This window comes from Anolis carolinensis, unplaced genomic scaffold (assembly GCF_035594765.1).
Source record: "Anolis carolinensis isolate JA03-04 unplaced genomic scaffold, rAnoCar3.1.pri scaffold_10, whole genome shotgun sequence".
Lineage (NCBI taxonomy): Eukaryota > Metazoa > Chordata > Lepidosauria > Squamata > Dactyloidae > Anolis > Anolis carolinensis.
The window spans coordinates 2,793,357-2,815,412 of NW_026943821.1; the positions used below are offsets into that span (position 1 = coordinate 2,793,357).

Genomic DNA, 22,056 nt, shown 5'->3' on the forward strand with positions numbered 1-22,056 from the left:
TTATATGGTATTAATATTATATTGTATAACATTATAATATTATTATTATCAATATTATATGTAAATACAATATATTGTTAAAATGATATAAAATATTATATTATAAAACTGAGGGCGGGGGCCAGGTAAATGACCTTGGAGGGCCGCATCCGGCCCCCGGGCCTTAGTTTGGGGACCCCTGGTCTGAAGGATTGTGGGCCGGCCCTCTGCTTTAAAAGTTTGAGGACCCCTGATTTAAAACATTGAACGTAAAAAGGCAGTTTGCAACAAGCCAACAGGGCTGATGTAGTGTCAGAGTGTTTAAGGCAGGGGTCCCCAAACTAAGGCCCGGGGGCCGGATGCGGCCCTCCAAGGTCATTTACCTGGCCCCCGCCCTCAGTTTTATAATATAATATATTGTATATATATATAATATTGATAATAATATTATAATGTAATACAATATAACACTAATAATAATACCATATAATAATATTATATTCTATATTCTATATTACATATAATATTACTAATAATATTACAGTATAGTGGTATAGTTTCATAAAGTAATATATAATGCTAATATTGTGCTATGCTAATAATATAATATATTGTATGTACCTATAATTTGTAAGCCACTGAGTCCCCTTTGGGGTGAGAAGGGTGTGATACAAATGTAGTAAATAAATGCAATAAATAAATAAATAATAAATAAATACATTTTAGACTTAGGCTCGCCGAAAGTTTGAAATGACTTGAAGGCACACAACAACAACAACAACAACAACAACAACCTTAATTAAATTGACTATCTCATTGGCCAGAAGCAGGAGCACACTTCCCATTGAAATCCTGATAAATGTATGTTGGTTAAAATTATTTTTATTTTTAAATATTGTATTTTTCTTTTGTTGTTGTTGTTGTTGTTGTTGTTGTTATTGTTGTTTTTGCACTACAAATAAGACATGTGCAGTGTGCATCGGAATTTGTTTGTATTTTTTTTTTCAAATGATAATCCGGCCCCTCAACAGTCTGAAGGATTGTGGACCGGCCCTCGGCTTAAAAAGTTTGAGGACCCCTGGTTTAAGGTGTTAAGAATTAGAATTCTTATATTGCACGACTCCACAAGTTACAAAGGACCAAGTTAAAAAGGTTTGGTTATCATTCCCTCCCCACAATATCTAGCCCCAGTCTTTATGCCCTCCCAAACATCCATTTAGCCAAGCAAAAAGGTAAGGCCGGCGAGTGGCCTAAGCAGGTCAGGCAACGGGGTGGCTTCAGCATCACAGCACGTGGGGATTAGTGGGGCTTAAACCTCCATATTTAGCCGTGGGATGAAGGGATTACCACTGCCGGGCCAACACTGAGCCAATCCAAAGAGGCTTCAGGCAGATGGCCGGCGCAAAATGACCCAGGAATGGCCTAGAAGAGATGCGGGAGAGTTTTGGAGCACAAAGGGAGCGCCGAGAAGAGGTGAATGCGTGGATGGCAAGATGCCACTGGGTTAGCAAAGCAGCCCACGGGGCAACCTTAAAGCCGTCTTAAAGGACTTTCCTTGATGTGAGTCATACATTGCCTTTGAGGATTAAGGTCTCCAAATGGACAACGGTGACGTCCAAAGCCACGGATTCAGGAGTCGATATTCCCAGCCAACCTGTTACGAGATTCATCCGAAATGCCGCTGCTGAGTCCCTCCCAACTGCAGGAATTGGCATTTCGACGGGGCGACTTCTGGACGAGCCAAGCTGCCATATTAAATGGCTTTCCTTGACAAGTGAGTCATCGCCTTGCTTCAAGATTAAGGTCCCCAAATTCACAACGGTGATGTCCAAAGCTCAGCCGTGGATTTTCAAAGAGAATGTCCAGCGAAGCAGAAGAAGCAGGAATCTCCGAAAGGCCCAGCTGTAGCCACAAATGAGCCCTTCTGAACCAAAAGCATTCTTTTCTTCTAGGATTTACAAATTTCATTGGTGACATCTGATATAGTTTTGGATTTCCAGTGATTAACAGCTAAAATTCCTTCCCGATAATTGGGAAAGTTTTGTTGCTTCTTTTATTCCTGGATCTGCAGATCGCAATCAATTCCATTTTCTCAGCAAACTAGAAAGAGAACCTCCGAAGAGTTCCTCCAAACCCGAAGAAGAGTCTTGGTATTTCTTTCATCCAAGACTCCAATTGATTCTGATGTTTGTTAAGAAATTCCAGCCAGAACAATTGGGCGTCTCCGAAATGCCAACTGGCTTCAGCCACAACTGAGGAAGAGACTTGGAGTTTCTTTCTTTCAGGGTTTACCGACTCCAATTGTGGCATCAACTACAGATTGTTGGGCACGATTTCCAGCAAACTCGAACAGGAAAGTGCCAACGAAATGCCAAGCAGTGGCTACCACTGAGTCCTTTCTAAGACAAGGAAGAGTCTTATCCTTTCTATTCTTCTAGGATTCGAAAGCTTCCAATTGTGGCATCGGTACAACTTCCAGCGAACGAGCGGACGGCTCCAAAAGGCCCAGCGGAGGCCTTGGTGTTTGTTCTTCTAAAATTGCCAGAGGTGGGCTGAAAAAGCCCGCCTCTCCAAAATCCAGGAAAATATTTTGCCCGAGGATGGCCAGCTTTGTGCGGCTGGTGGTGTCGGAGGCCGAGCGGATGGTGTCGCGGCTCTTCAAGAGCGAAGAAGCCGGCGAGAAAGAAGAGGAAGAGGAAGGCCGGAGGGAGGAAGAAGAGGATGAAGCTCCCCGTGCCTTTTTGACGGCGCCGCAAACGGAGAAGCTGTTAGAATATGGAGAAGTGACGGGACTGAGCTACGGCATGGGCTCCATGCAGGGTTGGCGTGCCCAGATGGAGGATGCTCACACGCTCCGGCCACAGCTGCCCGACCCGCTCGCCAACTGGGCTTTCTTTGCCGTCTATGATGGACACGCGGGAAACACCGTGGCCGAGTTCTGTGCCCGACACTTGCTGGAGCACGTCCTGGCCACCGAGGCCTTGCTCAAACAAGGAGAGGAGGAAGACCCCGAGACGGTGAAGGACGCCATCCGCGAAGCCTTTTTGGCCATCGACCGGCGCATGCAAGGACTGTCGCAAGACGAAGCCTGGGAACATGCCGGGTCGACCGCCGTCGCCGTCTTGATCTCCCCCAAACATTTCTATTTCATCAATCTGGGCGACTCCAGGGCTGTCTTGTGCCGCTCGGCCGCCGTGGCCTTCTACACGGACGACCACAAGCCCAGCAAACCGAGGGAGAGAGAGCGCATTGAAAACGCCGGCGGCACCGTCATGCTGCAGAGGGTGAACGGCTCTTTGGCTGTCTCCAGGGCCTTGGGAGACTTCGACTACAAGGCCGTGGCTTGGTGCAGCCCCGTCCAGCAGCTGGTCTCTCCAGAGCCCGAAGTGGAGCATCTGGACCGCTGTCCGGACGAGGATGAGTTCCTAGTCTTGGCTTGCGATGGGGTCTGGGACACCTTCGACAACACTGGCCTGTGCGCCTTCGTGCGCTCCCGACTCCAGATCATTGGCAAGCCGCACGACGTGTGCGAATGCGTGTTGGATGCCTGCCTTTACAAGGTAAGGTTAGGGCAAAGGGCAACATTAGATATACCGTATATACTCGAGTATAAGCCGACCCGAATATAAGCCGAGGCACCTAATTTTACAACATTGTGTTGTTGAAGGTTTTCATGGCTGGGATCACAGGGTTGTTGTATGTTTTCTGTACTGTATGGCCATGTTCTAGAAGTATTCTCTCCTGACGTTTCGCCCACATCTATGGCAGGCATTCTCAGAGGTTGTGATGCCTATATAAACAATGCAGAGCTAGATATAGATCTATAATTACAGTAGAGTCTCACTTATCCAAGCCTCGCTTATCCAAGCCTCTGGATAATCCAAGCCATTTTTGTAGTCAATGTTTTCAATATATCATGATATTTTGGTGCTAAATTCATAAATACAGTAATTACTACTTAGCATTACTGCATATTGAACTACTTTTTCTGTCAAATTAGTTGTATAACATGTTTTGGTACTTAATTTGTAAAATCATAATCTAATTTGATGTTTAATAGGCTTTTCCATAATCTCTCCTTATTATCCAAGATATTCGCTTATCCGAGCTTCTGCAACCCTGTTTAGCTTGGATAAGTGAGACTCTACTGTATATATACTAATTTCACATATGCATTTTCCCTGAAATGTTTGCAAATCCTCTCTCTCTACATATATATATGTGCATTTCCCTTCTGCAATATTTGGAAGCCCTATATATTTATGTTTATACCTATCTAGAAATCTCTATGTGTGTGTGCATTTCCCCTGCAATATTTACAAGCCCTATATATCTGTATTCATATATATATATATATATATATATATATATATATATATATATTCTAGACATCTCCCCCTATATAGATAATTATATCTGTATGGGATTCGCAAAGACTTGCAAACATGTGAGGTGAAAATTCATATATAAAATAATGTATACACATATATACAGATATACAGGTACAGTAGAGTCTCACTTATCCAACACTTGCTTATCCAACATTCTGGATTATCCAGAACATTTTAGTAGTCAATGTTTTCAATACATCGTGATATTTGGGTGCTAAATTCGTAAATACAGTAATTACAACATAACATTACTGCATATTGAACTACTTTTTCTGTCAAATTAGTTGTATAACATGATGTTTTGGCGCTTAATTTGTAAAATCATAACCTAATTTGATGTTTAATAGGCTTTTCCTTAATCCCTCCTTATTATCCAAGATATTCGCTTATCCAAGCCCGTTTAAGTTGGATAAGCGAGACTCTACTGTACATGGAAATCTCTAGATATATATATGTATAAGATTTGCAAAGACTTGCAAACATATGAGGGGGAAATTCATATATAAAATTAATGAAGATAGATAGATACAAATATAAAGGTATATAGAGATTGCAAAGGTTTGCAGAGATTAACAAATATTTCAGGCGGAAATGCTTTTATTAGATTAATGGGTGTGTGTGTGTGTGTGTGTGTGTGTGTGTGTGTGTGTGTGTGTATATATATATATATATATATATATATATATATATATATATATATATCCTGACTTACAAGGGCTTCTCTCCCTTTTCAAAACATTCCCTTGGTTAAGAACAAGGGAGGCTTTTGAAAAGTAAACACTGATAAGGGAGGGTAAGATGAGAGATAAATATATCATATATTGCAAGCAACGGACTCCAGGCTCCAGCTGCCAGCTTGACCTTGACCCAATTATAAGCCGGGGACGCTTTTTCTAGGCTTATCTTCGAGTATATACGGTATGTACACATGAAAAATCACTCCAAAGTCCTGCTTTGTTCTCCCACAGGGAAGCCGCGACAACATGACATGCATTGTGATCTGTTTCCCAGCTGCCCCGGGCATCTCCCAGGAGGCTTTGCAACAGGAGCATGAGCTGGACACTCACTTGGAGAAGCGGGTTGCAGGTAAGACCATGTCTTGGTATCCTCTCCGCCACAGCTTTCCAGACATTTCATGTTGGAGACACACGCCGTTTTTATTAAATGGATCATTACGTGACACAGCCATTCAGCTTCACTAACAAAGCAGAAGTTTAACCAACCTCTTAGAAGAGATACACACACACACATATATTACAATATTGTACTATATCACTATACTGCAATGTTATTAGTAATATTACATGTAATAGGGTTGTTGTATGTTTTCCGGGCAGTATGGTCATGTTCCAGAAGTATTCTCTCCCGACGTTTCGCCCACATCTATGGCAGGCATCCTCAGAGGTTGTGAGGTATGGAGAAACTAAGCAAGGAAGGTTTATATATATCTGTGGAAAGTCCAGGGTGAGAGAAGATTTTCTTGTAGCAGCTGAGTATGTGATCAATGGTTTCGTCGGCTTCCTTGCACAGTCTGCATTTTGGGTCATCAGCTGATTTTTTTGATCTTGGCCTTAATTGCCTTTGTTCTGATGTCTTGCTCCTGGGCTGCAAGGATCAGGCCTTCTGTCTCCTTCTTCAGGGTCCCATTCGTGAGCCAGAGCCAGGTCTTCTCCTGATCAGCTTTTCCTTCAATTTTGTCAAGGAACTTTCCATGCAATGTTTTGTTGTGCCAGCTGTCAGCTCTAGTTTGTAGTGCGGTTTTCTTGTACTGGTTTTTTGTCTGCTGTGCTTTGAGGAGTTTTTGATTTTTGACTTCCATCAAAGCAGGTTCTTCACTTTGCTTTACATCTTCTGCCAGGGCATGTTCTTCTTCTTTGACTGCTTGTTTTACTTGCAAGAGTCCTCTGCCCCCTGATCTTCTAGGCAGATATAGCCGGTCAACATCACTGCGAGAGTGTAGTGAATGATGAATGGTCATGAGTTTTCTTGTTTTTCTGTCCAAATTGTCCAGTTCCATCTGTGTCCAGTTTATAATGCCAGCAGTATATCTTATGACAGGTATGGCCCAGGTGTTTATGGCCTTGATGGTGTTGCCTCCATTAAGCTTGCTTTTGAGAATTTTTCTGACCCTTTGTTTGTATTCTTTGCTGACCACAGTTTTCACATGTTCATGCTTGATGTTGTCCAGCTGTAATATGCTCAGGTATTTATAGGCCTCTGGCTGGTGACACTTTATTGTTTGGCCATTAGGCATATTTATGCCCTCACTTTCAATGATTTTCCCCTTCTTCAATGCCACTGTCGAACATTTGTCCAAACTCCTAAAATGATTAAGGGTCTGGAGAACAAGCCCTATGAGGAGCGGCTTAAGGAGCTGGGCATGTTTAGCCTGCAGAAGAGAAGGCTGAGAGGAGACATGATAGCCATGTACAAATACGTGAAGGGAAGTCATAGGGAGGAGGGAGCAAGCTTGTTTTCTGCTGCCCTGCAGACTAGGACACGGAACAATGGCTTCAAACTACAGGAAAGGAGATTCCACCTGAACATCAGGAAGAACTTCCTCACTGTGAGAGCTGTTCGACAGTGGAACTCTCTCCCCGGGGCCGTGGTGGAGGCTCCTTCCTTGGAGGCTTTTGAGCAGAGGCTGGATGGCCATCTGTCGGGGGTGCTTTGAATGCGATTTCCTGCTTCTTAGCAGGGGGTTGGACTAGATGGCCCATGTGGTCTCTTCCAACTCTACTATTCTATGATTCTATGATTCTATGAAACCAAACTCCATGCTGATATCAGTGCTAAAAATTCGGACAGTGTTGGTCAGAGACTGGATTTCAGTTTCCGTTTTCCCATATAGCTTCAGGTCATCCATGTACATCAGATGCGAAATTTTGTGAGATTTCTTAGATGTTTGATAGCCAAGGTTTGTTTTTTGTAAGATTGTTGACAGAGGGATTATGGCAATAATGAAAAGCAGAGGGGACAATGAGTCTCCCTGGAAAATTCCTCTCCTGATGTTGACAAGTCCATAGCTTTCATTTCCAACAAACAGTTCAGTTTTCCAGTGCTCCATCATGTTTTCAATAAAGGTGCCAATGTTTTTACAAATCCCGATGGCTTCCAGGCACTTGATGATCCAGCTGTGTGGGAGTGAGTCAAAGGCCTTTTTGTAGTCAATCCACATCATGTTGTTGTTGTTGTTGTTTTTATTATACATTATTATGACACAGCAAACAAGATAGATATGCTGGATTTCATATCACAAAATCACAAGTCGAACACTTCCCAAGTGTCTAGGACTGTATGATGTATTTTCGGATGATGTGCGAAGATCCCAGCAGGGTGGCCTTTTGCAGTTGGCAGATTGTAATTTTGTCAATTTATTGTTTCCAAATGCCGGCTGAGATCTTTTGGCACGGCACCCATCACCACCAGGACCACCTGCACTGGTTTCTGCCAGTTTAGTCTTGAGGTCCTGATAGCGGCTGAGTTTTTCCTGTTGTTTTTCGTCAATGCGACTGTCACCTGGGATGGCAACATCAATGATCCAAACCTTTTTTTTTCCCCACAACTGTGATGTCTGGTGTGTTGTGTTCCAGAACTTTGTCAGTCTGGATTCGGAAGTCCCACAGTATCTTTGCGTGCTCATTTTCCAATACTTTTGCAGTTGTTTGCTGCTGGGAGGTGGTACTTGTGGCATAAATTCCAATGAATCATTTGGGCCACATAGTTGTGCCTCTGTTTGTAGTCTGTCTGTGCAATTTTCTTACAGCAGCTGAGGAGATGATCAATGGTTTCATCGGTTTTCTTGCACAGTCTGCATTTTGGGTCATCAGCTGATTTTTCGATCTTGGCCTGAATTGCCTTTGTTCCTGGGCTGCAAGGATCAGGCCTTCTGTCTCCTTCTTCAGGGTCCATTCGTGAGCCATAGCCAGGTCTTCTCCTTATCAGCTTTTCCTTTAATTTTGTCAAGGAATTTTCCATGCAATGTTTTGTTGTGCCAGCTGTCAGCTCTATTATTATTATTATTATTATTATTATTATTATTATTATTATTATTATTATTATTATTATACCAGAGCTTTATGATCAACTGCAGCAGCAAGAGGAGGAGGGTCCCAGCTTGGTCGGGGTCTTCCGCTGCCTGGCCTCTGAAGCCAACCCAGGCCTTCCTCCGGGAGGAGGTTTGGCTAGCAAGTAAGTACTAACCCCTTCATTTCCCCCCGAATCCTGAACCCTAAACATATAGGATTTTCCCCCAAATGCTTTTAGATGGATCTCATTCCCACTCTAATCCTATACCTGGCTGTGCAAGCTGGATAATTTGGAAATCCAAAACTAATCCTTGCATTGTGTTGCCAAAGGCTTTCATAGCTGGAATCACTGGGTTGCTATGAATTTTCAGGGCTGTCTGGCCCTGTTCCAGCAGCACTCTCTCCTAATGTTTTGCCTGCATCTGTGGCTCATGTTTGGAAATGAGGCAAGGAGAAAGAACCCTTGTCTATTTGAAGGAAGTGTGAATGTAGCAACAAACAAGCGTGAATAGCATTGGGTAGCCATGAAGTTTGCAAAGTCCATCAGTGAGGGTATCTGCATAGAGAAGCCATTTAAATCCACAAGCATGTGCACAATTTCGACACAAAGGACAAAGCCATGAAAGTGAACAAAATCTGGCCACTTAGTATTAAAAAACACCAGAATCAAGACAGTAAATAAAGAACACAACCCAAAAACAGGAGAATTCCGGACAACAAACAATCAGATTCCTGTTAACACCTCCCAAACAGAGGATGCCTCCAGGCAACAACAGTCAAGCTACTTTTATATATATTCCCTCATTGACTGACTTTGCAGTTTTACGGCTACTCAATTGTGTTCAAGCTTCTTAAATGCAACATTCATACTTGCTTCAAAGAGACATGGGTTCTTTCTCCCACCATGGACATTATATATATATATATACACCATATATACTCGAGTAAAAGTCAACCCGAAGATAAGCCGAGGCACCTAATTTTACCACAAAAAAACTGGGAAAACATTGACTCCAGTATAAGCCAAGGGTGGTAAATTTCAGAAATAAAAATAGGTACCAATAAAATTACATTAATTGAGGCATCAGTAGGTTAAATGTTTTTGAATATTTACACAAAGCTCAAATTTAAGATAAGACGGTCCAACTCTGATTCAATCATTATTCTCATCCTCTTCAATGTAAATGTGCTTATGTATACTTTTAATAATAATAGAGTAAAAAATACATGTAATAATAATAATAATAATAATAATAATAATAATAATAAATACAGGAAAATAATACATGTAATAATAAATAGAGTAAAATAGTAAATGCAATAATAATAATAATAATAATATCAGCGTGAAATAATAAATGTATTAATAAAAATAATAAAAATAGAGTAAAATAAATGTAATAGTAGCAACAATAATAGAGAAAAATAATAAATGTAATAATACCAATAATAATAGAGAAAAATAATAAATGTACCATATATTCTCGAGTATAAGCTGACCCAAATATAAGCCAACCAGGACCCTCACCCGAGTATAAGCCGAGGGGGGATTTTTCAGTCTTAAGAAAAGGGCTGAAAAACTAGGCTTATACTCGAGCATATACAGTATATATATATATATATATACACACACACACACTCCACTTGCTTCACTGAATATGGCATTAGCCACAGATGCAGGCGAAACATCAGGAGAGAATGTTGCTGGAATATGTCCACACAGCCTGAAAAACTCACAGTAATCCTAGAATTGCTAGCTCAGAACTTTCTGTAGACATACTAACCAGTAAACAATGAGAGATGTAGTTTTCCGAAGCTTTCTTCCTGGGCATCCATGTTGGTTGGAGATGCTGGGAGCTGTCATTGCAAAACACAATGCCTGGCTCTCCTTCATAGAAGTACGGGATTTTGCAATCACATACTTGGAAGGGGCTCCAAAGGCCATCTAGTCTAACCCCTGTCTGTTCCTAATTGTTCCATTATCAGGCATGGGCAAACTTTGGCCTTCCAGGTGTTTTGGACTCCAACTTCCATAATTCCTGTAACGAAGTGTGAATTTTTTAGTTTACAGATGTCATGTTTAATTGCGTTTTCAAAGGGTCAATATTTCAGTTACTCTGCACTCATGAGTTGGTTGCCATGGAGAAGGGGGCGGAGCCAACTGCCGTTTTGGTGGAGAAGTGCAGGTTTGAAAAAGAAGCAGTTAGTCTGTGCCCTGATGAGGTACAGGGAAGACTGGCCCCCAGTTGAATGGATCAGGGAGACTCAAATGTTTATTTTTGAGTCAATTTAAAATAAATTTGGTGACTTATTTTAAGGTAGTCTGTGCCATGATGAGGTACAGTGAAGACTGACCCTGAGTTGAATGGATCAGGGAGACTCAAATGTTTATTTTTGAGTCAATTTAAAATAAATTTGGTGACTTATTTTAAGGTAGTCTGTGCCTTGATGAGGTACAGTGAAGACTGACCCTCAGTTGAATGGATCAGGGAGACTCAAATGTTTATTTTTGAGTCAATTTAAAATAAATTTGGTGACTTATTTTAAGGTAGTCTGTGCCTTGATGAGGTACAGTGAAGACTGACCCTCAGTTGAATGGATCAGGGAGACTCAAATGTTTATTTTTGAGTCAATTTAAAATAAATTTGGTGACTTATTTTAAGGTAGTCTGTGCCATGATGAGGTACAGTGAAGACTGACCCTCAGTTGAATGGATCAGGGAGACTCAAATGTTTATTTTTTAGTCAATTTAAAATAAGTTTGGTGACTTATTTTAAGGTAGTCTGTGCCCTGATGAGGTACAGTGAAGACTGACCCTCAGTTGAATGGATCAGGGAGACTCAAATGATTATTTTTGAGTCAATTTAAAATAAGTTTGGTGACTTATTTTAAGGTAATCTGTCTCCTGATGAGGAACAGATAATCTGTGATTGTAATTTACAGAGTGACTGCAGTTTAGAGCAGTAAAGAAAGAAGTGACATTTTAAGAAGTTTGAAACACCTCATTCTAGCTTTGCAACTGTTAACCAAAGTGCCTCTAAAGAGAAAGTTACTGTAACCATTAAGCTTTGTGCCAGAATAAACGTGTTATTGTACTTTTAAACATCTCAGCTTCTGTCATATATATTACTATAAAAAACAAACAAGAAGAATGAAAAAAACAAAATTTAAAAGGTCTCCTCTCTAAGTAGCTAGTGGCTATATCTTCCCATAGTGGTGGCAAGCGTGGATAATCCCCTTTACATCTGGTGGCCACATTATAAACATCTTTACACTGGTGGCAGCGGTTATAATAATATAATTAAATAAACATCCAACATCTCTTCTCCGCAATTCCTAACAGCCAGTTTGCCCATGCTTGCTCTATATGCAAGTTTTTATTCTGATTCACTTCCAACAGAGGGCACCAATAATAGAATGGGATAATAACAATTTATCTAATTTTCCAGAAAATCTCATTTCCTTGCCTTTTTTTTTGTAGGAGAGCTGTGATCATGGATGCCTATGAGAGCTTGAAACAGAGCCGGGAAGAGGAGCAACAGCTGCTGGTAAGGGATTTCTTGGATTGTGCGTCCTCCCTTTGCGAACGCAGACCCGATTCATGCTTCATTTGCCCTTTCATGCCGAATCGGGCCCTAGATATCTATCATATCGCTGGCAGATGATTATTGAGCAACTAAACCCACCCCATCTATGATTCTATGACACATAATTATTCTTATTATTCAAAATGTGAATGTCTAAATGACCTTCCACGAAAGAGGAAAATAAAAGATCACACTGATCTGAGTCATCTGCATCGAATTCTGGGTGATCTAAGTGTCCAATTTAATTGTAAAGTCTCTTTGGTGAGACTATGCAAGAATGTCCTATCCCTTGACGTTAATTGTCTTGTGGCTGATCAACTTTTTTCTCATACAAAAATATTGATTTCCCAATGAAAGGAATCATTGTGCTTTGGATTTTTTTCATAGGTTTCTTGCTCAATTCACATGTGTGTGTGTATATATATCTATATATATATATATAAATGTTCTGACCATTTCTAACTTAAAGTAAACAGCGAAACTAAACACACAAAACCCACGAAACTTGGCCACAAAAGACATGGTCATCCCCGCCGTCTTTAGACATCAAAAAAACAAGAAGAATAAAGTTCTAATTAGACGGAGAGGAATAATTGTTTTTATTCAATTGCTGCCAGTTAGAAGGCTAAGCTCCGCCCACTTGCTCTCCTAGCAACCCACTCAGCCCAGGGGACTGCCTATAAAATACAGATTATCAGATTTGCACTGGATTATATGGCAGTGTAGACTCAAGGCCCTTCCACACAGCTATATTACCCATTTATAATCTTATATTATCTGCTTTGAACTGGATTATCTTGAGTCCATACTGCCATATAATCCACTTCAGTGTGCATTTTATACAGCTGTGTAGAAGGAGCCTCATATAATCCAGTCCTAAGGAGATAATATAAGATTATAAATATACAGTACAGTCTCACTTATCCAACATAAACACCCCGGCAGAATGTTGGATAAGCGAATATGTTGGATAATAAGAAGGGATTAAGGAAAAGTCTATTAAACATCAAATTACATTATGATTTTACAAATTAAGCACCAAAATGTCATGTTATATAACAAATTTGACAGAAAAAGTAGTTCAATGCGCAGTAATGCTATGTAGTAATTACTGTATTTACAAATTTAGCACCAAAACATCACAATGTATTGAAAAGATTGACTACAAAAACACTGACTACTAAAAGGCCAGAACATTGGATAAGCAAATGTTGGATAAGTGAGACTCTACTGTAATATGAAATAATTACTGTGGTATAATAATACAGAACAATATAATCTCTAAAACCAGGACAGTAAATAATGAGCAACACTCTGAAAGCAGGGGAATTGGGAATTCCAGAAAGGAAACAATCAGGGCCAGCTAACACCTCCCAACAAAGGATTCCCCCAGGCAGGAAGCAGCCAGGCTTTGAAGCTGCAAGGCCATTAAGTGCTAATCAAGGTGGCTAATTGTAGCATTCATACCTGCCACACCGAGACTATTAATTGCTATTCAAACTGGCCAACTAAGGATTCCACTAGATAGCAAGCAGCCAGGTACTGAAGCAGCGAGGCTGTTCATTGCAATTCTAGCAGCCCAAAAATCCATTCCCCTAGAACGCAAGTACCCAGCCTTCCAAGCAGAAAGCCTATTACGTTGCATTCCAGCTCATCAAATAAGGATTCCCATAAGAAGAAAACGGCCAGGCTTTGAGGCTGCAAGCCTATTCACTGCTATTCCACCTGGCCAACAAATGATTCCCATAAGCCACAGCAAGGCGTGGCCGGGCACAGCTAGTATATACATATGCATACACACACATACACGTATATAAGCATACACATATACATACACATGCACTCTCTCCTTAACTCTCTCCTCTCCATTGGCACCAGCAGACCACCCAGTACGTTCGGATTTTAATTTTGAAAATGCACATGTCACAATGTATATGCTGTATATGTCAAGGACAGAACGCCACAAGATTCAAAGTAACAGAGTTTATTAGATTACAGAACTCAAAAATGCCCGTAAAACACAAGGGCCAGGCAGTTTTTGCCTTTAGGAGCAAAAAGGGGCAAAAGTAAATGTTCAAAAGATAAACCGGATTAAACCGGAGTTTAATCCGGGTAAAAACAAACTGCTTGCTTCAGCCTGGGTATAAACGAAACGAAAGCCAAGGAACAAAAGATACAAAGAATGCAACTAATTGGCAGCAGATTCCTCTCTGCTGCCAACACTGTGCTTAGAGTAACTTGCGTCGCTCCCCCACACACACAGCAGACAGGATCTCCAACACGAGTAAATCAGCCAAGGATTGTAGCAGTTGAGTAGACCAGTTCCGTTCCGTAGATCAAAGCCAGAAGCAGACGTTTGTAGTTTTTCCAAGTCCAAGAAGGGGAGAAGACAAGCCGTGGTCAGTTCAGTCCGAGTTCTCAAAGCAGGAGATGGCGTCCGTCAAGAAGACGACGGAGGGTCAAGCTAATAAGAGTAAGCACAGGTTTGCACAAACAAATGCCCACACAATCCCTCCCGCCGTCTGACCCTGGATTCCAATCAACTTACGTCACAGCACAGGAAAGCACACAAGTCTTCAGGGAAGCGTCCCACACACACACGGATCCCAAGCGTTTGCCCAGATTACCTTGCCCAACGCAATTTGCAATTGCTCCCAAGCCCCATTTTATGCCAGTTACAAATCTTCATCACTGTCAGCTGTCCTCCTTAACCCGGGCGTTTCCTCATCACTTTCCTCGTCAGAGCTGGAACACCTCTGACTACGCCCAACAGCATCTCCAGCTGTGGATCCCGTCCCATCCCTCCAGCGAAACCATGGGTCTAATCCTGAAGGTCCCCATTCATCTTCTGTCCCATCATGGCCAGTGGCACCCACTTCCTCCCTTACCCGAGTCCAATCCATCTCATCCTCCTCTGAGCTAACCAGCCCCTCCTCCATTCTCTCCGTAAACCCTTCGAAAGACTCCTCGTCAGATGGTGCTGCAAATATGTCTCGCAGTCTTTTTCTCTCTCGCTCCTCGAGAGTATCTGACTCTCGAGGAGTCTTACGCCCACGTCTGTCAGTAACAGAGCCATGAGGCTCAATCATAACACTATCCCCTCTCACAAAGGCCTCCTCCCCCGATGGCGGAGAAGTGGCAGTGATACCCTCCGCTATAGCACCACGACGACTAGAGGTATCAAGTTTCAACAGCGAACGATGAAAGACTGGATGGACCTTTAAACTAGACGGTAAACGCAAACGAAACGCAACAGAAGAAATCTTTTTAACGATAGGAAAGGGACCCAAATACCGAGGCGCAAACTTTCCCCCAGCCTGTTTAATATGTTTGGAAGATAACCACACCAAATCCCCTTCTTCCAACTCCTCCCCTGCCTGCCTGTGGCGGTCAGCCTGAGTCTTCTGCGTTGCCTTAGCTTCCAACAGTAAGCGACGGGCAACATCATGCAATGCAGCCATTTCCGAAGAGCGGTACACAGGGTCCGAAGAGACCACATTGGTCGACGGCGCCACACCTCCCCGTGGGTGAAAACCATAAGTTAGCTCAAATGGCGTATGCTGACTAGACGTGTGCACCGCATTGTTGTAAGCAAATTCCGCCACCGGTAACCACTTTACCCAAGCCGTGGGTTGATCTAAACAAAAACAACGCAGATACTGCTCTAAGAGCCCATTAACCCGTTCCGACTGTCCATCCGTTTGCGGATGGAAAGCTGAAGACACGTTTAACTTAGTCCCCAAACACTCATGGAAGTGTTTCCAAAAGCGTGACACAAATTGCGGAGCCCTATCTGAAATAATCACCTCGGGTGCTCCGTGCAAACGATAGATGTGCTTTGTAAATAGTAAGGCCAACGTAGGGGCCGCCGGAATGGTTGAACAAGGAATAAAATGAGCCAGTTTACTAAATAAATCCACCACCACCCAAATACAAGTATAACCCCCAGACTTAGGCAAATCTGAAATAAAATCCATGGAAATGATTTGCCATGGCCTCTCCGGAACAGGTAAAGACGATAACAACCCTCTAGGGCGCCCAACAGGCGTCTTACTCTGCTGACAAACGGCGCAGCTGTCACAAAAGCGCAGAATGTCTTGCCGCATCTTTGGCCACCAGTAGCTCCTGGTGATAAGCTGTACGGTCTTGAACCTGCCAAAGTGCCCAGCCATGGGTTCGTCATGGTGGGCTCTAATCACCTCCAACCTGAGGGTCCCTACTGGTACGTAAACCTGCCCCCTACGCACCAATACCCCGTCTTGATCCTGGAGATGCGGCAGTATGGTACGGTTACCTGCAGAGAGCAGCATCAGTTGCTCCTGAGTCCACACATCATCCTTCTGAGCCTCAAGGATCTGGTCATGTAACCCAAGCTCATTATCTACAACACACAGAGAGGCAGTAGGCAAGATGGTCTGACATACTACCTGCTCATTGGTCTTAAATTCCGGCTTGCGGGATAAAGCATCGGCCCGCAAGTTTGCCTTCCCCTCCACGAACTGCACCTTGAAGTTAAACCTGGAGAAAAACAAAGCCCAGCGGATTTGACGCTGGTTTAACTTCTTTGCTGTTTGCAAGTGCTCTAAGTTCTTGTGATCAGATCTGACCACGATCTGGTGCCGTGCCCCTTCAAGCCAGTGCCGCCACACCTCAAACGCCACCTTAATCGCCAACAACTCCTTCTCCCATATGGTATAGTTCTGCTCGAAGGGTGTTAGTTGCCGCGAGTAAAATCCACAGGGACGCAAGGTCCCTGAGGAATCCTTCTGAGACAATACAGCCCCCAACGCGTAGCTAGAAGCGTCCGCTTCTACCACGAACGGTCTGTCAACATCAGGATGGGTTAGTATGTTGTCCGATTGAAAACTAGACTTTAATTGTAGAAACGCCTCGTGAGCTTCCCGCCCCCACACAAATGGCTGTTTCTTGCGCAGAAGCTGCGTCAAAGGTACCGTGAGCTTTGCAAAATTCGGAATAAACTCCCGGTAGTAATTAGCGAAACCCAAGAACCTTTGTACATCCTTCTTAGTCTTCAGCTCCTGCCATGAGTTGACGGCGTCAACCTTATGTGGGTCCATTTTAAGTTCCCTACCTGACACTACATGACCTAGGAACTCCACTTCAGGCACATGAAAGACGCACTTGGAAGCCTTGGCGAAAAGCCCATTAGCCCGCAGTCGGTGCAGAACCTGCTTGACATGTTGACGATGTTCTTTCTCGTCCTTAGAAAAAATCAAGATATCATCCAAATAAATCACTAAAAATTGGTCAATTAGGTCCCTGAACACATCGTTCATGAACCTCTGGAATACCGCAGGAGCATTACAAAGCCCAAAAGGCATGACTCGGAACTCGTGGCATCCGAAACACGTGTTAAATGCCGTCTTCCATTCATCCCCTTCCCGTATACGGATTAAGTTATAGGCCCCCCGCAGGTCAAGCTTGGTAAAGATCTTAGCCCCTTGCACCCTTGATAACAGTTCCGAGATTAAAGGGAGCGGGTACCTATCCCGAATGGTGTATTTGTTTAGGATCCGATAGTCACAGACCAGCCTAAGTTCCCCAGTCTTTTTGGCTACAAAGAATACTGGTGCCGCAGTTGGAGAACTAGATGGGCGAATAAACCCCTTGGCTAAATTTTCATCTAGAAACTCCCGCAAAGCTTGCCTTTCCGGTACAGTCAAGGCATACAGCCTCCCTGCTGGCAGTTTCGCACCTTCTGCCAACTTGATGGCGCAATCATATGGCCTGTGCGGTGGTAATTTGTCCGCTTCTCTTTTACAAAATACATCAGAGAACTCCCCATACTCAGCAGGCACTCCCTCCATATCAGAATGAGTAACATTTAGAGTGCAACAGTCCTGCCTCTTTAAGATCACTTTACGTGTTGCCCAATCTACTTGTGGGTTTACTACAGCTAGCCAATCCATCCCCAGGATCACATCATATCTAGGCAAGCTCGTAATATCCCACACAAACGTTCCCGTTACTCCCTGCACCTCCCACGTTACTGCTGAGGTTTCATGGTTAACCACCCCAGTCTCCAGCAGTCTCCCATCTGCTCCTTCCACCCACACGTCGCATGCCTTGCGCACTCTAGGAATGCCATGCTTCTTAGCAAACTCAATATCTACATAGGAGACCGTAGCCCCTGAGTCCAGCAGTGCCAAAGTAGAAACAAGTTCCCTTCCCCCAACAGATAATGTAATGGGTACGAAAACATGCTTCCTCCCCTCAGTTGACTGCTTGAGGAGCCCTAGTGCGTTGGACTCACGTCGCACTAGGGCTGGCCTTTTCCCGAAAGCTGGGAAGGTTTCACATTACAATTTTTGGCAAAATGCCCAGCATTCCCACAGTACAAACACAAGCCCAGCTGCCTCCTACGGCTCTTTTCCTCTGTAGACAGCTTTTTAAAGACCCCAAGCTCCATGGGCTCTTCCCCCATCACCACAGGTGCCCTGGTTACATGCATGGGTGGCGCACACATTGCTTTTGAGTGTTTACGAGCCTCGAACCTTGCGTCTAAACGCAGCACCTTAGCTACTAAGGCGTCCCAGCTTTCAGCCGGCTCCAAGCGTGCTAATTCATCCTGGAGCATATCACTTAACCCGGCAGTAAATAAAAGCATGAATGCATTTTCCCCCCAATCCAGCTGGTGGCGATACAGGTTAAACTTATTTAAGTAATCCAAAACAGTCCCCTTTCCCTGTTTCAACCGATACAGAGCCCACCCAGCGTTCTCCGTGCGGAGAGGATCCCCAAAAGTATCAGTTAACAACTTTTTGAAATTATTCAAATTGTCCTTGACTGGGTCATTTCCCAAAATTAAATTAGTGGCCCATTGTCCTGCGGGACCGGTCAACAAACTCAAAATAAAGGCCACCTTGCTAGTGTCTGTAGGAAAAGCATGAGCACTGAGCTGAGAAAAATAAAGCTCCACTTGTGCCAAAAAGGTTGGCAACTTGCACCTGGTTCCGTCAAAGCGTTCAGGAGTCAAAACATGTCCTTTCACAGCCTGAGCTGTTTGGCTAACGGTAAAAGCCGTTTGCAATTGGTCTACTTTGGCCCGTAACTCATCCATCGTCTTCCTGACGGGTTTATTGCGGCAATAAACTTTTTATGGGCGTTGGGCAATCTGTCAAGGACAGAACGCCACAAGATTCAAAGTAACAGAGTTTATTAGATTACAGAACTCAAAAATGCCCGTAAAACACAAGGGCCAGGCAGTTTTTGCCTTTAGGAGCAAAAAGGGGCAAAAGTAAATGTTCAAAAGATAAACCGGATTAAACCGGAGTTTAATCCGGGTAAAAACAAACTGCTTGCTTCAGCCTGGGTATAAACGAAACGAAAGCCAAGGAACAAAAGATACAAAGAATGCAACTAATTGGCAGCAGATTCCTCTCTGCTGCCAACACTGTGCTTAGAGTAACTTGCGTCGCTCCCCCACACACACAGCAGACAGGATCTCCAACACGAGTAAATCAGCCAAGGATTGTAGCAGTTGAGTAGACCAGTTCCGTTCCGTAGATCAAAGCCAGAAGCAGACGTTTGTAGTTTTTCCAAGTCCAAGAAGGGGAGAAGACAAGCCGTGGTCAGTTCAGTCCGAGTTCTCAAAGCAGGAGATGGCGTCCGTCAAGAAGACGACGGAGGGTCAAGCTAATAAGAGTAAGCACAGGTTTGCACAAACAAATGCCCACACAATCCCTCCCGCCGTCTGACCCTGGATTCCAATCAACTTACGTCACAGCACAGGAAAGCACACAAGTCTTCAGGGAAGCGTCCCACACACACACGGATCCCAAGCGTTTGCCCAGATTACCTTGCCCAACGCAATTTGCAATTGCTCCCAAGCCCCATTTTATGCCAGTTACAAATCTTCATCACTGTCAGCTGTCCTCCTTAACCCGGGCGTTTCCTCATCACTTTCCTCGTCAGAGCTGGAACACCTCTGACTACGCCCAACAGCATCTCCAGCTGTGGATCCCGTCCCATCCCTCCAGCGAAACCATGGGTCTAATCCTGAAGGTCCCCATTCATCTTCTGTCCCATCATGGCCAGTGGCACCCACTTCCTCCCTTACCCGAGTCCAATCCATCTCATCCTCCTCTGAGCTAACCAGCCCCTCCTCCATTCTCTCCGTAAACCCTTCAAAAGACTCCTCGTCAGATGGTGCTGCAAATATGTCTCGCAGTCTTTTTCTCTCTCGCTCCTCGAGAGTATCTGACTCTCGAGGAGTCTTACGCCCACGTCTGTCAGTAACAGAGCCATGAGGCTCAATCATAACAGTATATGAGACCCCAAGAACCACGAGAAAATCATCTCCTGAAGCATCTTCTCTTTTCACTTTGGATCAGCAGAAAAATGACCATATAATGCGGATCTAATGCTCATCCCAATTTTGGCAAGATCATGAGCATTAGATTTGAGTAAATACGGGGCAGGGCTGTGGCACAGCTGGCTAGTAACCAGCTGCAATAAATCACGACTGACCGAGAGGTCATGAGTTCAAAGCCCGGATCGATTAAGCCCCGACCATTAAATAGCTGGGCTTGCTGTTGACCTATGCAGCCCCGAAAGACAGTTGCATCTGTCAAGTAGGGAAATTTAGGTACGCTTTATGCGGGGAGGCTAATTTAACTAATTTACAACATCATAAAACTGCCAGCAAAACACGATGAAAGGAATGAGGAAGTACAGCCACTTGTGAATGGTGAAGCAACAGCTCCCCCTGTGGCCGGAATTGTAAAGCTGGAAAAATGTTAAAATGCCTCTGTGTCTGTCTATACTGTATGTTGTTTGTCTGTTGACCTTGAATGTTTGCCATATATGTGTTCATTGTAATCCGCCCTGAATCCCCTTCGGGGTGAGAAGGGCGGAATATAAATACTGTAAATAATAAATAAATAAATAAATAAATAAATAACTCATTCTACAAAGAACTCTTTCTTTCCCATTTACTTGTTTCAGGCTCCCAGTGCGAATGCCGACTCGAATTGAGCCACAGTGTGCCAGTCGGAGAACTCAAGCAAAAGCCTCTATCCGGGAAAAGGTCCCGGAAGTGGAAAACATTTTTCCAGGAAACTGATCAAGTTGAAAGATTTTGGGACAACGTTCGGCCCGTCCTCACCTTCCCTCAGAGGCCCAGACTCTGCTTTGATGCAATTGCATTTACTTCTTTATTGTTTCTTACCACTGCACTAAATGTACACAACATGCCCTTGGAAACATCCCTGAGGATAACAATAAAGCAAACTCGTTTCCATTTTCTTTTTTAAAAAATAATTTTTATTGCAGTTTTCCAAAAGTGCACAGCGAAAGAGTGAGAACACATTTTGATAGGAAAGTAAGGAAAAAGCAAGAAATCAGAGTACCCAATCTCCCCCCTTACCTACCTACCCTAAAAAAGAAAAAAGAACAAATATAATAATAATGAGAAAAAAGGAAAAAAATAAAAAATAAAAAAATGTTGACTTCCATTCATCTTCCTTTGTCCCATAATTATCAGATTTCTGTAAATCACAAAAAAGGAATATTTTCGTCTATCCTCTAAAGTCTATTCTTCCTGTTATCTTTCATTTATTTTGCATTTGTCTTTATATAACTCTCAAACATTGCCCAATTAGTCATTTTGATTCCTGTTCCATTGCTCTGTTTTGACATATATGTCAGTTTGTCCATGTCTTTTATTTCCATAATTTTGTCTATCCATTGTGTCTTAGTAAGGATTAAATCTTGTTTCCAAAATTTGGCAAACACCATTCTGGCAGCTGTCATAAAAAATGTAAATAACTTGTCCATGTTTAAGTCACCAAAAAAATCAAAATCAAACATACCTAAGAGATAAATTTCAGGTTTCATTGGGAAATCTTTTTTTAGTATTTTTTTGCATTCAGTATGTATTAGTCTCCAAAATTCGCCTGTTTTTCCACATGACCACCACATGTGGTAGTACGAGCATTCATGTAATTTTTCTGTTTTCATTTTCTTTTTGTTTCTTGACCAACTTTTGTTAACAATTACTTGCACATTGAAGGAGAAGAAACCAATCAAGGCACGCATGGGGAGATCGGA

The 22,056-nt window shown here is 43.0% G+C and overlaps 1 protein-coding gene across 1 annotated transcript; it reads left to right on the forward strand.

The window, feature by feature from the left end:
- Nucleotides 1–1,336: 1,336 nt before the first annotated feature.
- ppm1n (protein phosphatase, Mg2+/Mn2+ dependent 1N (putative)) lies at nt 1,337–21,247 on the forward strand. Its single transcript, XM_003230126.4, has 5 exons — nt 1,337–3,539; nt 5,339–5,456; nt 8,444–8,561; nt 11,880–11,946; nt 20,953–21,247. The coding sequence occupies exons 1-5, from the start codon at nt 2,580–2,582 to the stop codon at nt 20,980–20,982; spliced, it is 1,293 nt and encodes a 430-aa protein (XP_003230174.3). The 5' UTR covers nt 1,337–2,579; the 3' UTR covers nt 20,983–21,247.
- The last annotated feature ends 809 nt before the right edge of the window (nt 21,248–22,056 follow it).